General features: G+C 46.7%; 1 protein-coding gene across 2 annotated transcripts in view; it reads right to left on the bottom strand.

The window, feature by feature from the left end:
* Nucleotides 1-13123: 13123 nt before the first annotated feature.
* Nucleotides 13124-14474, bottom strand: part of FGD2 (FYVE, RhoGEF and PH domain containing 2) — a 54414-nt gene continuing 53063 nt past the window's right edge. For both annotated transcript variants that reach the window (XM_030221254.1, XM_030221253.1), the window contains exon 16: nt 13124-13917. In XM_030221254.1, the coding sequence (XP_030077114.1) occupies nt 13708-13917 (210 nt within the window). In that variant the 3' untranslated portion in view covers nt 13124-13707. The remainder of the gene's footprint in view (nt 13918-14474) is intronic.

Below are 14474 nucleotides of genomic sequence, written 5' to 3'. Positions count from 1 at the left end.
ATTCTGCCAGTTCATTTCTTCCCCTTTGTAATAAAATACACAGCGCTGCATACTTCTACTATAGAAATGAAAAGTAGTACCAGTAGTAAATACAGAATATTAGAAATTCAACCAACTGCCAACAAATTTAGGATATTCTTTTACATAGTAAGTGATGGCAGAAAAAGACCTGTACGGTCCATCCAGTCTGCCCAACAAGATAAACTCATATGTGCTACTTTATATGTATACCTGACACCTGACCTTGATTTGTATCTGCCCTAGAAGTCTGCCCAGCACTAGCCCCACCTCCCAACCACTAGCCCCGCCTCCCAACCACTAGCCCCGCCTCCCAACCACCGGTGCTGCCACCCAATCTCTGCTAAGCTTCTGAGGACCCATTCCTTCTGAACAGGATTCCTTTATGTTCATTCCATGCTTTTTTTGAATTCCGTTACCCTTTTCATCTCCACCACTTCCCGTGGGAGGGCATTCCAAGTATCCACCACTCTCTTCGTGAAAAATACTTCCTGACATTTTTCTTGAGTCTGCCCCCCTTCAACCTCATTTCATGTCCTCTAGTTCTTCCCACCTTCCCGTCTCCGGAAAAGGTTCGTTTGCGGATTAATACCTTTCAAATATTTGAAAGTCTGTATCATATCACCCCTGTTTCTCCTTTCCTCCAGGGTGTACATGTTCAGGTCTGATATTCAAAGCAATTTAAACATCCAGAAATGTCTTCTTGTCTTTTAATTCACTTGTCTGAGGCTAACCAGGCACATTCAATTCAATTTAGGTCTAGTATTCCCTGTTTAGGGTTCAGTGTGGTTGCCAACATTGGTGGAACAACAGTTACAGTTTGATAAGTAGGACAGTGGGTGATACATACTTTTGTATATAAGTAATGCCACACTGGGAAAAGACCAAGGGTCCATCGAGCCCAGCATCCTGTCCACGACAGCGGCCAATCCAGGCCAAGGGCACCTGGTGAGCTTCCCAAACGTACAAACATTCTATACATGTTATTCCTGGAATTGTGGATTTTTCCCAAGTCCATTTAGTAGTGGTTTAAGGACTTGTTCTTTAGGAAACCGTCTAACCCCTTTTAAAACTCTGCTAAGCTAACCACCTTCACCACGTTCTCCGGCAACGAATTCCAGAGTTTAATTATGCGTTGGGTGAAGAAAAAGTTTCTCTGATTTGTTTTAAATTTACTACACTGTAGTTTCATCGCATGCTCCATAGTCCTAGTATTTTTGGAAAGCGTGAACAGATGCTTCACATCCACCTGTTCCACTCCACTCATTATTTTATACTAGTAAAAAAGGCCCGTTTCTCTGAGCAATGAAACGGGCACTAGCAAGGTTTACCTGCGGCAGCGTCGGGAGGGTGCAGGTGGGTATTTTTTTGTTGGGAGGGCGGCAGCTTTGGGGTCCCGGCGGATCAGGTGTTTGGACGGCACTCCTCCCCCTGCGTAGCTCGGTGTTTGTCGCTGTGCGTCGGGGGGGTGGAGGCCCTGCGTAGGCCGCTATTTCTCGCAGTGCGTCGGGGGTAGCATCGGAGGGCGGTGGAACTGGCGATTGGCTGAGTGTCATAGCCCCGCCCTCCACATCATCACGTTGTGACGCGAGGGCGGGGCAGACACTCATGGGATCTTGCAACTACAAATTTACATTTAGAATGTTGGGGTTGTGAATTATGTGTGGATGGGGCGTGGCTGAGGGCGGGTCTATGAATGAGAGTGAGAGTGAGTGGTGCTGACAGCCTGGAAGACTACAGGGCTTCAGTGTTTCCCTGCCACACAGTGAGGTTCAGAACGTTGGAGGTCAGAACGTTGGAGGTGAGAATTATTTATATAGATACCTCTATAATGTCTCCCCTCAGCCGTCTCTTCTCCAAGCTGAAAAGCCCTAGCCTCCTTAGTCTTTCTTCACAGGAAAGTCGTCCCATCCCCGCTATCATTTTTGTCGCCCTTCGCTGCACCATTTCCAATTCTACTATATCTTTCTTGAGATGTGGCGACCAGAATTGAACACAATACTCAAGGTGCGGTCGCACCATGGAGCGATACAACGGCATTATAACATCCTCACATCTGTTCTCCATACCTTTCCTAATAATACCCAACATTCTATTCGCTTTCCTAGCCGCAGCAGCACACTGAGCAGAAGGTTTCAGTGTATTATCGACGACAACACCCAGATCCCTTTCTTGGTCCGTAACTCCTAACGTGGAACCTTGCATGACGTAGCTATAGATATGATGTTATAGAGCGTTAGACGGTGTGGTTATGTCTGCGTTTGTTTTGATGTTCAGTGGCAATCAACCGGACAGCGTCTCTGATTAGCATCTCAGTCCACACCTGCTATTTTGTGGGCGTTTCCGGGGCACAGTTGGCAGTCAGGGCCCCTTTTATTAAGCTGTGATGAAAGGGGCCCTGCGCTAGTGTCAGGGTGTGGATTTGCTGTGCACCGAGCAGAGGCGTAGCCAGATGGCTAATTTTGAGTGGGCCTGAACCCAAGGTGGGTGGGAATGGAATTCACCACTCTCTGGTTTGCTCCTCTCTCCACTCCTCCCTGCCCACAAACCCCAAATATTAAATACTTGAGCTGGCGTGGATCCTCAAACCCGGCAGCACTTGCCTCAAACTCATGCTGTTGTCGGCAGGCCGTGCATGCTCAGTGCTTTTGCATGTGTGAAAACTGAGCATGTGCAGAAGGGCCGGTCTCAGCTCAAGTGCTGCTGGCTGACATTTGGAAGCGCACTGGCTGCCCAAAGAGAGAAAATCTTCAGCTGGCAAGGTTTGGGGATCCCCACCAGCCACAGCAAGAGTGTCACAATTTTGGGTGGGCCTGAGTACAAAGTGGGTGGGCCCAGGCCCACCTGTGGCTACGCCAGTGGCACCGAGAACCCTTTTACCGTAGTGGGTAAAAGGCCAAAAAAAGGAAATGGGTGTGGTATGTGCACGCTTGCCACGTGGCCATTTCTGGGGGGGGGGAACCCTTACAGAGGTGGTAAGGGCTCCCCCCCCAGAAATGGCAATGCGGCACTGCCCGATTACCGCCGGGTAAGCCCCAGACGTAAAAATAATGTCTGGGGCGCTGGAAATGGCGCTTGCTGGGGGGGGGAGGGGCACGACAACACCGTGGTAGCTCTACCGTGGCGTTTTAAAGGGCCCCTTAGCCAGTTACGTCATCATGCTGCATAAATAGGACCACTTAAAACACAGTCCTGTCTTTCCGTGGTTCACCATAGTTGCTTAAGTGCTGAAAATCGTACTTAAGCAGCCACGTATGCCTGGATATTCAGTCCTGGAGCCTGGACATGGCCCAGCATTGGACAACCGGGCGTAAATCCAGGAGTGGTAGCAAAACACCGAGTGCCACCAGCTGCATATCAATCTACTGTTTATTTGTTATCATTATCTCAATAAAATAATTCCACGGCATGTTTAGCCAAAGTCAAAAGTGCAGATGGAGCCAGTGCTGAGTGTCGCAGTGCTGTTTGTCATCATGAACCTTTTGTACCGCACTCGGATGTATTCAAAGCAGGGGTGTCACCCTGCAGTCCTGAGGGGGCCACAAAAGTTAGGTTTCCAGGAGATCCCCTAAAGAATGGGCTGGAGGTGAATGGGAAACAATCTTGCAGGCAGTCGAAGAGCTGTTTCTTTCATACGCTGACGGATTCTGTATAAAATTATTTACGGGATACATGACAGACCTCATAGACCTGCCAACCAGAAACACAACAAGATTAGCACGAACATACCTAAATGTCCACTACCCAAACTGCAAAGGACTCAAATACAAATCAACGTATGCATCTAGCTTCTCCTATTTAAGCGCACGACTATGGAATACGCTGCCAAAAGCTGTAAAAACAACATATGACCACCTAAATTTCCGGAAATCACTAAAAACAAACCTGTCCAAAAAGGCATACCCTACCGACCCAACATAAAAGCCTGAATCCTGCAACACAACGAAACCAAAGCGCCCCCAATGTGTATATCACACATAAACCGTACTGTACCACAATATCACCTTGTATTTGTTCATACCGGAATCGGCAAAAGCCGACATAGTACCATGTAAGCCACATTGAGCCTGCAAATAGGTGGGAAAATGTGGGATACAAATGCGACAATGTTGGGTGCAATGTTAGGTATGGAACACAGATCTGTGCATAAACTAATTGGCTCATTAGTCATTAATCAATTATTGGTGTAAACAAGAGTTACTTGACAATCATTAGTTTTAGCCCCGGATGCTATTTAGCATGCCTAGCGATCCACGCCGAAATCCAGGCATATTCTATAACAACACGCGTATCTTAAATGGCTTAACAAGCCAATTAGCATCGATAACAGCACTTAACAATAATGAGAACCAGTGGCTTAGCTACGTGGGGCCCGTAGATTTGGCCCTGGACCCCCCCTGCTGACGACCCTCTCGACCCACCCTCCCACCATCAACCCTCCCCCGCCGTCATGGGCTACTTTGCTGGCGGGGGACCCCAATCCCCGCCAGCCGAGGGCCTCTTCTTCCCGCGAAGGCTTCGTTCTGTTTCTGACGTTCTGCACGTTGTAAGTGCAGGACGTCAGACTCACAGAAACAGAACAAAGCCTTTGCGGGAAGAAGAGGACCTCAGCTGGCAGGGATTGGGGTCCTCCGCCAGCAAAGGTAGCCCACGGCGGCGGCGGGAGGAAGGATCGAGAGGGTCGTCAGCAAGGGTCGTCAAAGTTGGTGGTGGCGGCGGCGGCAGCGGCTAAAATGTGCCACCTCACCTCAGGCTCTGGACCCCACTCCCGCCGAAGTCTGGCTACGCCCCTGATGAGAACTAATTGGCTATAACTAGAGTTTACACGCACAACTCGCTAAGTGTATTCTGTAATACACTGCACCTACATTTTAATGTGCGCAGGCAAAAGGGGGTGTAGTTATGGGTGGGAATTGGACATTTCATGGGCGTTCCAAAATTTACACACACTGTTATAGAACATGGCCCGTTGCGCCTAAATCTACAAGCTGGGATTTATACGTTTTTGTTGGTGTAAATGGAGGCGCATAATTTTTGGCGCTAGGATACCAACTAAGTGTATTCTATGTACCACGCCTAAATCTAGGCAGTGCTTATAGAATACATAAGTGCATAAGTATTGCCATACTGGGAAAGACCAAAGGTCCATCAAGCCCAGGATCCTGTTTCCAACAGTGGCCAATCCAGGTCACAAATACCTGGCAAGATCCCAAAAAAGTACAAAACATTTTATACTGCTTATCCCAGAAATAGTGGATTTTCCCAACGTCCATTTAATAACGGTCTATGGACTTTTCCTTTAGGAAGCCATCCAAACCTTTTTTTAAACTCTGCTAAGCTAACTGCCTTTAGCACATTCTCTGGCAACGAATTCCAGAGTTTAATTACACGTTGAGTGAAGAAACATTTTCTCCAATTCGTTTTAAATTTACTACTTTGTAGCTTCATCGCATGCCCCCTAGTCCTAGCATTTTGGAAAGCGTAAACAGACACTTCACATCTACCTGTTCAACTCCACTCATTATTTTATAGACCCCTATCATATCTCCCCTCAGCCGCCTTTTCTCCAAGCTGAAGAGCCCTAGCCACTTTAGCCTAGCCTCATAGGGAAGTCGTCCCATCTCCTTTATCACTTTCGTCGCAGGGACTTGTACACTGGCTTTTCTTAGGGAATCCAATGGGGAAATCACAACAAGTCCCTACATGCAATGGGGTAAGCCCAGGACTTGATCAATCCTGTCGGGTGAATCTGGATCTAGGTGGCAATACATTATCCCTGCTGGTACCAGGACATGGCATACAACTGAATATCTGGATGTAATTCAGTCAGCAGATATGGGCAGAATATCACTCTGAATATATATATATATATTTTTTTAATTTTCTATTGTTTTATTATTTTATTTAATTTTACATTGTTATATATTATTGTACGCTTTTTTTTTTGTTACATTTGTACCCTGCGCTTTCCCACTCATGGCAGGCTCAATGCGGCTTACATATTGTATATAGGTACTTATTTGTACCTGGGGCAATGGAGGGTTAAGTGATCCATTCAGATTGATACTGTGCAGCTCAAGCTCAAACATCCTGTTTCTTATAGTGGCCATTTCGGGTCTTCTTGATGGACCCAGTAGATCCCAGCGGGGGGATCCTTTCCCTGTTACTCACTCCTAAAAATCCCCATGTCTACCTGGCTAATAATTGTTAATAGACCAGAAAGATATCCAAACCTTCTTTAAACCTCCTATAATATTAAGCTTTGCCATATCCTTTGGCAACAATTTCACATTTTATGTACACGGATTGAAAAAAATAGTTTCTTGAGTTTGTTTTCATATGCTACCTCCTCCAAAATATTAAAAAAACATGTGATTTTGCAATGGCACCCAAGAAAATGAGAAACCCATGGAAATGCCAAAAACTTCTTGTAAAGTATCCTGGATTTTCCCCTCTGAAAGTATTCTGGTAAATATAAATGAAAACAGAATCAATTGTATTTTCCAAAAAAAAAAAATTCTGTTAACGGCATGTTATAACATTTTTTGCCCAGAAAGTCCCCTTAGAGATCAACGTCCTGGTTGAATCATAAGTTAGGATTTTCTGCCCTCTGGTGGTAGATATATGTATGTATGAGTTTACCATCTATTTACCCTTTTTATATTTCTTTGGCAAAATATGTATAAACTAGCCGTTAAGCCCGTAAAAACGGGCGAGATTTCCAGCTACCCTCCTTGCCGCCGCTCCCTTCCCCCTCCGTGCCGGGCCCCCTGCACTGACCTCACAGCGCCTCTCACCTCCGTGTGAAAGCGCTGCAGGCAGCAGCAGATCGCTCCCACACGGAGGTGAGAGGCACTGTCAGGTCAGTGCAGGGGGCCCGATGCGGAGGAGGGCGGGAGCGGCGGCGGGGATGGGGGGGAGGGTGGAGGTTGGTGCGCGCGATGTTCGTTACCAGGCGGCAGCGTCCGACAGTGACTCCGACTCCGTTTCCCTCTCTGTTCCGCCCTCTGACGTCATCACGTCTTTGACGCGAGGGCGGGACAGAGAGGGAAGTCTCTACTGCGCATTTGCGGGTGAGTCGGTCACTTGCCATTTATATGTTTGATGTTTGATGGTCACACCAAGACAGTATCTTTAAACTGAACCTTGCATTACAGCTGGGACTTGTAGTTCAGATTTCAAATTTGGATTCCTTAAGAAAAGCAAGACTACAGGTTCCTGCGTGCAATGGAGTAAAATTTGGACTACATTAATGCTACTGGGTGAATCTGAAGTCAGTTGACATCCCTACTGGAATTGCAGATCCCTGCTACTCTGCATCACAATGAGGCTGTTGGAAATTCAAGGCTAGTCTTAAATTTCCCCATTGAAATTGTGGAACTGAGTAACTTGGAAGTTGTGGCCACCTCACTGCAGAAGTACAGCCCTGTCACTGAATTCCTGGAAGTAGTGATTTAGGATTTCCACCTGATGGAACAAGCTAATCCCATCCTAGTTTTACTGAATTGCATACATGGCCTTGTAGTTCTGATTGGGAAATTCAATGGAATAATCAGAACCAGAGATCCACGCATACAAAAGGATAAAACCAGGCCTGGCTTAGCCTATTCCTTGTGATAGCATTTGGAAAGGTCTAGTTTCGAATTAGTGATCCTGCATGACTCTGTCCTTGACTAAAGCAACACTGAAGGGAAATCCCACTGGGTCCATCAACACTTCCAATTTAGCAGGAGGGTAATCCCACTCCCACATTTCCCACTCACCCAGGCTGGAAAGACCCAGTGCCTAAAATAGTGCTTCTCAGACCGCTCCTGCCAGCACACTTAGAGGGGCATTTTTGATATTGTGGCTAAGTTCGACTTTGGACGTTTTGCAAAAAACATCCAAAATCTGAATAGCAAAGAAGGTCATTTCCAATACAGAAAAACGTCCATCTTTTGTTTTCGAAAATAGAAGGTCTTGTGATTTGGACGTTTTAGTTTTTAGTCCATTTTTGGAAAAAAGAACGCACAAAATCAAGCCATTGGGATATAGGAGGAACCAGTATTTTTAGTACACTGGTCCCCCTGACATCCCAGGAAAGCAATAGGGCACCCTAGGGGGCACTGCAGTGGACTTCATAAAATGCACCCAGGTACAAATCTCACCATTGCTCCCTTATTTTGTCTGCTGAGCCCCCCAAAACTCACTACCCCCAACTGTACATCACTACCATAGCCCTTATGGGTGAAGGGGGCACCTATATGTGAGTACAGTGGGTTTCTGGTGAGTTTTGGAGGGCTCACAGTTTCCTCCACAAGTGTAACAGGTAGGGGGAGATAGAAGCCTGGGTCCACCTGTCTGCAGTGCACTGCACCCAATACTAGACTACTCCAGGGACCTGCATGCTGTTCTAATGGACCTGAGTATAGCATCTGAGGCTGCCAAGTAATGTTTTTCATCACATTTTTGGGGGCTGGGAGGAAGTTAGTGACTACTGGGGGAATAAGGGGAGGTCATCCCTGATTCTCTCCAGTGGTCATCTGGTTATTTAGGGCACCTTTTTGTGCCTTATTCCTTAGAAAAAGAGGTCTAGCTCAAAATGTCTTAGTTTTAGTCCTGGACAGTTTTGTTTTCTTCCATTATGGCTGAAAAATGTCTCTAAGTCTCAGGAATGCCTAAGTCCCGCCCTGAACACACCCCTCAGATTTGGACACACTTCTGATGAACTTCAAAGAAAAACGTCTAAAAATACTACTACTACTTATCATTTCTATAGCGCTACAAGGCATACGCAGCGCTGTACACCAAACACAAAAGACAGTCCCTGCTCAAAGAGCTTACAATCTAGAAAGACAGGTAAACAGACAGAACAATTAAGGGTAAGGGAATAAAGCGGTGAGGATAAAGGACAGGACAAGTGAATTAGGAGTCAAAAGCAGTGGTAAAGAGGTGGGTTTTGAGTCTGGACTTGAAAATGGCCACAGATGGGGCTAGTTGTATAGTCTCGGGAAGTCTATTCCAGGCGTGAGGTGCAGCGAGATAAAAGGAACGGAGTCTGGAATTAGCAGTAGAAGAGAAGGGGACAGATAAGAGAGATTTATCAACAGAACGGAGTACCCGAGAGGGGGGGGGGGCGTAGGGAGAGACAAGAGTGGAGAGGTACTGGGGAGCGGCAGAGTGAATGCACTTATAGGTCAATAAGAGAAGTTTGAATTGAATGCGGAAACAGGGAGCCAGTGAAGTGACTTAAGGAGAGGGCTAATGTGGGCATAGCGACTTTGGCGGAAGATGAGGCGCGCAGCAGAGTTTTGGATTGATTGAAGAGGAGAGAGATGGCTAAGAGAGAGGCCGGTGAAAAGTAGGGACGTTTTTGTGAGAAAAAACATCCAAATGCTGCTTTACGCCACTTTTTAGACGTTTTTCTGTTTTGAAAATGAGCCCCCATTAGTCATTTTGGTTTTCAAGATTACCACCATGAATATGCATGAGAGAGATTTGCATACTACTGGAGACCACCTGCAGGAGAGGGTAGAAAAGCACTGAGCCAGACTTATCATTCCTGAATGTTGCCAGCTCTGAGTTTCATTGTAGTTTTGCTGTAGTCAATGAAAAACACGTAGGTATTCTTTTGTCTTTTGAAGGATCCATCTCATATCCATGATGATGCCTCTTGTTCCTTGCCCATTCCTGAACCCTGAATGAACTTCAGGCAGTTCTTGTGGGTCTGTGGTAATGTGGCATGTTTCTACTTCTTCCCCCATTTAAAAAAAACCAACAGAAAGCAAAAGAAAAAGGAGTGAATTTTTAAAATTTTTATCCCTCTCAAGTGAAGAAACTGTTATATGAGTATTAAACATTTTTCAAGTACTTTTCCAGTAATATGTTGCATGGACAAAAAGGATAACAGGCACAAAAAAAATTATATAATTTATCCCATCAGTCTTCCTTCCCTGCCTGTGTCCCGCCCTCTTGAGACATAAGGTCGGCGAGGGCGGGACACAGGCAGGGAAATAAGGCAGACGGGAGATGATCTGCCTGCTGTGGTTTTGGTGCTGTAAGTTCAATGGAGAGGAGAGGGCCCGACTCGGGTGGAGGAGGGGGCCGGCGGCAACCTCGGGGGGGGGGGGGGGGGGAGCGGTAGCGACCTCGGCGGTTCCCTCCCTCCCCTTCCGTGTTCCAGGTCCACTCCTCAGCGCAGCATTTCTTTCCCTCTCTGTTCCGTCCTCTGATATCATCACGTCTTGACGCGAGGGCGGGACAGAGAGGGAAGTCTCTACTGCGCATTTGCGGGTGAGTCGGTCACTTGCCATTTATATGTTTGATATGACAACATTTTAGAATATCCCTTCCTCTCATCCAAACAGAATCAGCAGGTTGGACTATTAATGGAAGACAAAGGCGAACATCTGGGTACAGTGCCACCCTGTGGCGATTTTGTGTAACTGTTTCACTGGTTGTTGAAATAAGTCATAACCCCCCCTCCCCCCCCCCCCCCATTCTACAACAGGCTGCCCACCCATAGGAGCCAATTGTGCATGTAATTTATAGAGTAGTAGCATTTACGAGTGTGACTGTTACGGTTACATCCATAAGTGCCAGCCACTGCTTTAGCTTCTACAAGGTAGAGGAGCCTGGGAGTGTCCAATGTAAACGAGTATGTGTGGTGGTGTGGAGATAAGAACAAATTCTAAAAACGAAAGCTTCCACTCAATACAAAACTACAATAGTAATGGGGGGAAAAGCCTCAAAGAGCCTAAATTTTTTAGGCTCAGGGTAACCAAACAGGGAACAGCGTAACATGAAGCAGCAGTAATATTGAATACCAAGCAATAAAGCTAAGTGTATTGCATTATATATTAAGTATGTTCTAGAAATCAACATGCTTTTTTTCATAAAAATTCTTAATTTCAAAAAAATTGAAACTTTATTAGACAACTGCGGTCCACAAAAAATTTGGGGGCTGCTCACAAGGGGTTTTTGCCTACGATGAAGAGAAGACTAGTTGGTCTGTTCCAGCTCCGACAGATGGATATTTGATCTGAGAGCTCTTTGAGGCTTTTCCCCCATTACTATTGTAGTTTTGTATTGAGTGGAAGCTTTCGTATTTAGAAAGTGTCCAATGTAACACATGTTAAGTATTCTTATAGAATAAGCTCACAGCCTGTGTAATTTGGGCACCTAACTTGTAGCACCCAATTACAGAAATGCCCCACAAATGCTTCAGAAAGAAGATGCTAATTTATCTGAAGGAATCTTGGTGAATTAGGCAATAGAAACAGCAAAATGTCATTGAAGATCTGTACGTTAAAGGTGTATCTGGAATGCTGTCAGGACCCCTTTTACCAAGCTGTGGGAAAAGGAGGCTTGCGCTGGCATCGGTGCATGTTTCTGACGCGTGCCGAGACTCCCTTTTATCGCAGCTGGTAAAAGGTAGGTTTTTTTTTTTTTTTTTAAGACCTTGCCTCCATGGCTGCCAAGAGGGGGGGGGGGCAGGGGGGGACAAAATTCCATGGGCCCAGGCCTCCAAGGGGGGCCCGGCGCTGGGGTCAGGCCGCCGGCGCAGCAGTTCCCGGTCTCACCTGCCTGCCTCCTCGGCTCTGGGCCCCCTGCATTCGAAGTGGCAGTCACAGATCGCCTCCCCTCCCTGTGTCCCGCCCTCGCAGAAACCGGAAGTTACATCAGATGAGGGCGGGACACAGGGAGGGAAGGCCAGAAGAGAGGCGATTTGCAACTCAAGAGAGGCAATCTGCGACTGCCGCTTTGAATGCAGGGGGCCCGGAGCCGTGGAGGCAGGCAGGTGAGACTGGGGACTGCAGCGGCAGGGGTGTGACAGGGGGCAGCAGCGGCGGGGAGAGCGACAGGGGGCGGCAGCGGCGGGGAGAGCGACAGGGGGCGGCAGCGGCAGAGGGAGCGACGGGGGCGCGGAGGCGGGGGCAGCCTTGCCCCGGGCCCGGCCTAGTCTCTCGGCGGCCCTGCTTGCCGTGTGGCCATTTGGGTGGGGGGTGCCCTTGCCCTTACCACCACCCACTGAGGTGGCAGTAAGGGCTCCAGAGCTAACCCGGTGGTAACCGGGCAGAATGCGGCACTGTCCAATTACCACAGGGCACACACTGGCACTACAAAAATATATGACGGCACGCTGGGGGTGGGAAGTACCGCTGGGCTGCTGTGGTAGCCTGGCAGTACTTCCTTTTTAGCGAGCGGTAAGCCTGCGTTGGGCTTATCACCGCTTTGTAAAAGAGGCCCTCAGTGAAGTTTTGGTTAGGTTGGGATTTGTATAGTGCATCTGGAATGTTTTCAGTGAAGTTTTGGTTGGGTTGTGAGTTGCTTGGTGTATCTAGAATGCTTTCAGTGAAGTTTTACATAAATATTAGTACATAAGTATTGCCACACTGGGACAGACCGAAGGTCCATCGAGGCCAGCATCCTGTTTCCAACAGTGGCCAATCCAGGTCACAAATACCTGGCAGAAACCCAAACAATAGCAACATTCCATGTAGAACCCCAAAGTGTAGCAAGAGTCTAGAATTCTAAAGAATAACAAGATTCCATGCAGAATTTCAAAGTGTATAGCGACATTCCATTTAGAACCCTAAAGAGTAGCAAGATTCCATTCAGAATCCTAAGTACATAAGTGTTGCCATACTGGGACAGACCAAAGGTCCATCAAGCCCAGCATCCTGTTTCCAACAGTGGCCAATCCGAAAAAGTACAGCACATTTTATGCTGCTTATCCTAGAAAAAAACAGTGGCTTTTCCCCAAGTTCATTTTAATAATGGTCTATAGACTTTTTCTTTAGGAAGCCATCCAAACCTTTTTTAAACCCTGCTAAAAAAAAAAAAGGTTAGGCTGTGAATTAAAGGTGTATCTGGAATGCCTTCAGTGAAGTTTTGGGAGTTGTGTGGTGTCAGGGAGCTGATCTTTAGAAGGACTTCCATCCCCTTTATCATTTTGCTCACTCTTCTTTGAACCTTTTCTAATTCCGCTTACCTTGGTGAGCTTCCAGTCTCGTCTCTGTCAACTTTGCTGATCTTGAGATTCCAGCCCCATCTGGGGTCCCAAAACTGTCCAAGAAGTGAACTTTAGAAAAGTTACATAATAAACAACACAGTAACTTGGATATACTGTCATATAAAATAAGGCTTTATTATACGAGTCAAAATAACAGCTGCATGCAACCACGAGCATCTAAGACAGACTGCTAGCTTCTTCATTCTAACTGCATGTCAATAAATACAGATTCTGTAAGACAAGGGATTCTTTGCTGGTCTCCTGTAATTGTAATTATTACACGTTTTACAGCACATAAGCAAATACAAAGGAAATTCTTCTAGCAGGTAAGAGCTAGTGAGAAATCAGGGAGGGAAGGACACCGTTCCTACGATAATTAGAGCCTGGGCATAAAATTGTCAGATCTGGTGGTCAAATGCTTCCCTTATCTAAATACAGGGTTAAAGGATTTCTTTACAAAGCAGTTTCTGCAACCTACTTGTTTATACAGTGAAGCAGAGTAAGAATCAGATGGAAAATAAGGAACTGGACTTTCACAGTGTTGTAACATTTCAGTGCATTCTGGGTATCTATGTTAACATTGAAAGGCCAAGCCTCAGATCTTTGTCCGCATTTAGGTTGTGTTCCCTCTAGAAGACACACATTTCTGTGTGCAGGCTCAGACGGGCTTCAGTAGACTCTTTCTGGGGCCAGGCTTAACTCAGTTCATCTTCTGGAATGAGAGTCTCGCCGTTCGCTGCCTGGCCAATAGTCCTCACCCAGCGTCGCTTCAGCTCCTCAGACTCAGCCATAAATGTGTGAACCTGCGTGGACTGGACAAGCTGGAAGAGGTGGCGTGAATCATGGGACACGAGATCATTCACCTGGTAGCCCAGCAATGGGATGGAAGTGTGTGCTTTAACATCCTGTAGGAGATGGAAGAGAGAACAGAAAGATGGGAAGGACAGAAAGACAATATGCAGCCCCTCCTTACCTCTCTACCCTCATCTCCCCTTACGTCCCTACCCGTAACCTCCGCTCTCAAGACAAATCCTTCCTTTCAGTACCCTTCTCCACCACCGCCAACTCTAGGCTCCGCCCTTTCTGCCTCACCTCACCCCATGCTTGGAACAAACTCCCTGAGCCCATACGCCAGGCCCCCTCCCTGCCCATCTTCAAATCATTGCTTAAAGCCCACCTCTTCAATGTCGCTTTCGGCACCTAATCACAACACCTCTACTCAGGAAATCTAGACTACCCCAACTTGACATTTCGTCCTTTAGATTGTAAGCTCTTCTGAGCAGGGACCGTCCTTAGTTATTAATTTGTACAGCGCTGCGTAACCCTAGTAGCGCTCTAGAAATGTTAAGTAGTAGTAATAGTAGTAGTAGTAGTAGTAATACTAGTATGATAAGAGGGGAGACAATATGAAAAGAGAAAGTTAAAAAAAGTGAAAGAAAATAGACAATGAGAGTTAACTGAG

Source organism: Microcaecilia unicolor, chromosome 12, assembly GCF_901765095.1.
Source record: "Microcaecilia unicolor chromosome 12, aMicUni1.1, whole genome shotgun sequence".
In the NCBI taxonomy this organism is placed as follows: Eukaryota; Metazoa; Chordata; class Amphibia; order Gymnophiona; family Siphonopidae; genus Microcaecilia; species Microcaecilia unicolor.
This window is presented reverse-complemented; position numbering and strand designations above follow the sequence as displayed.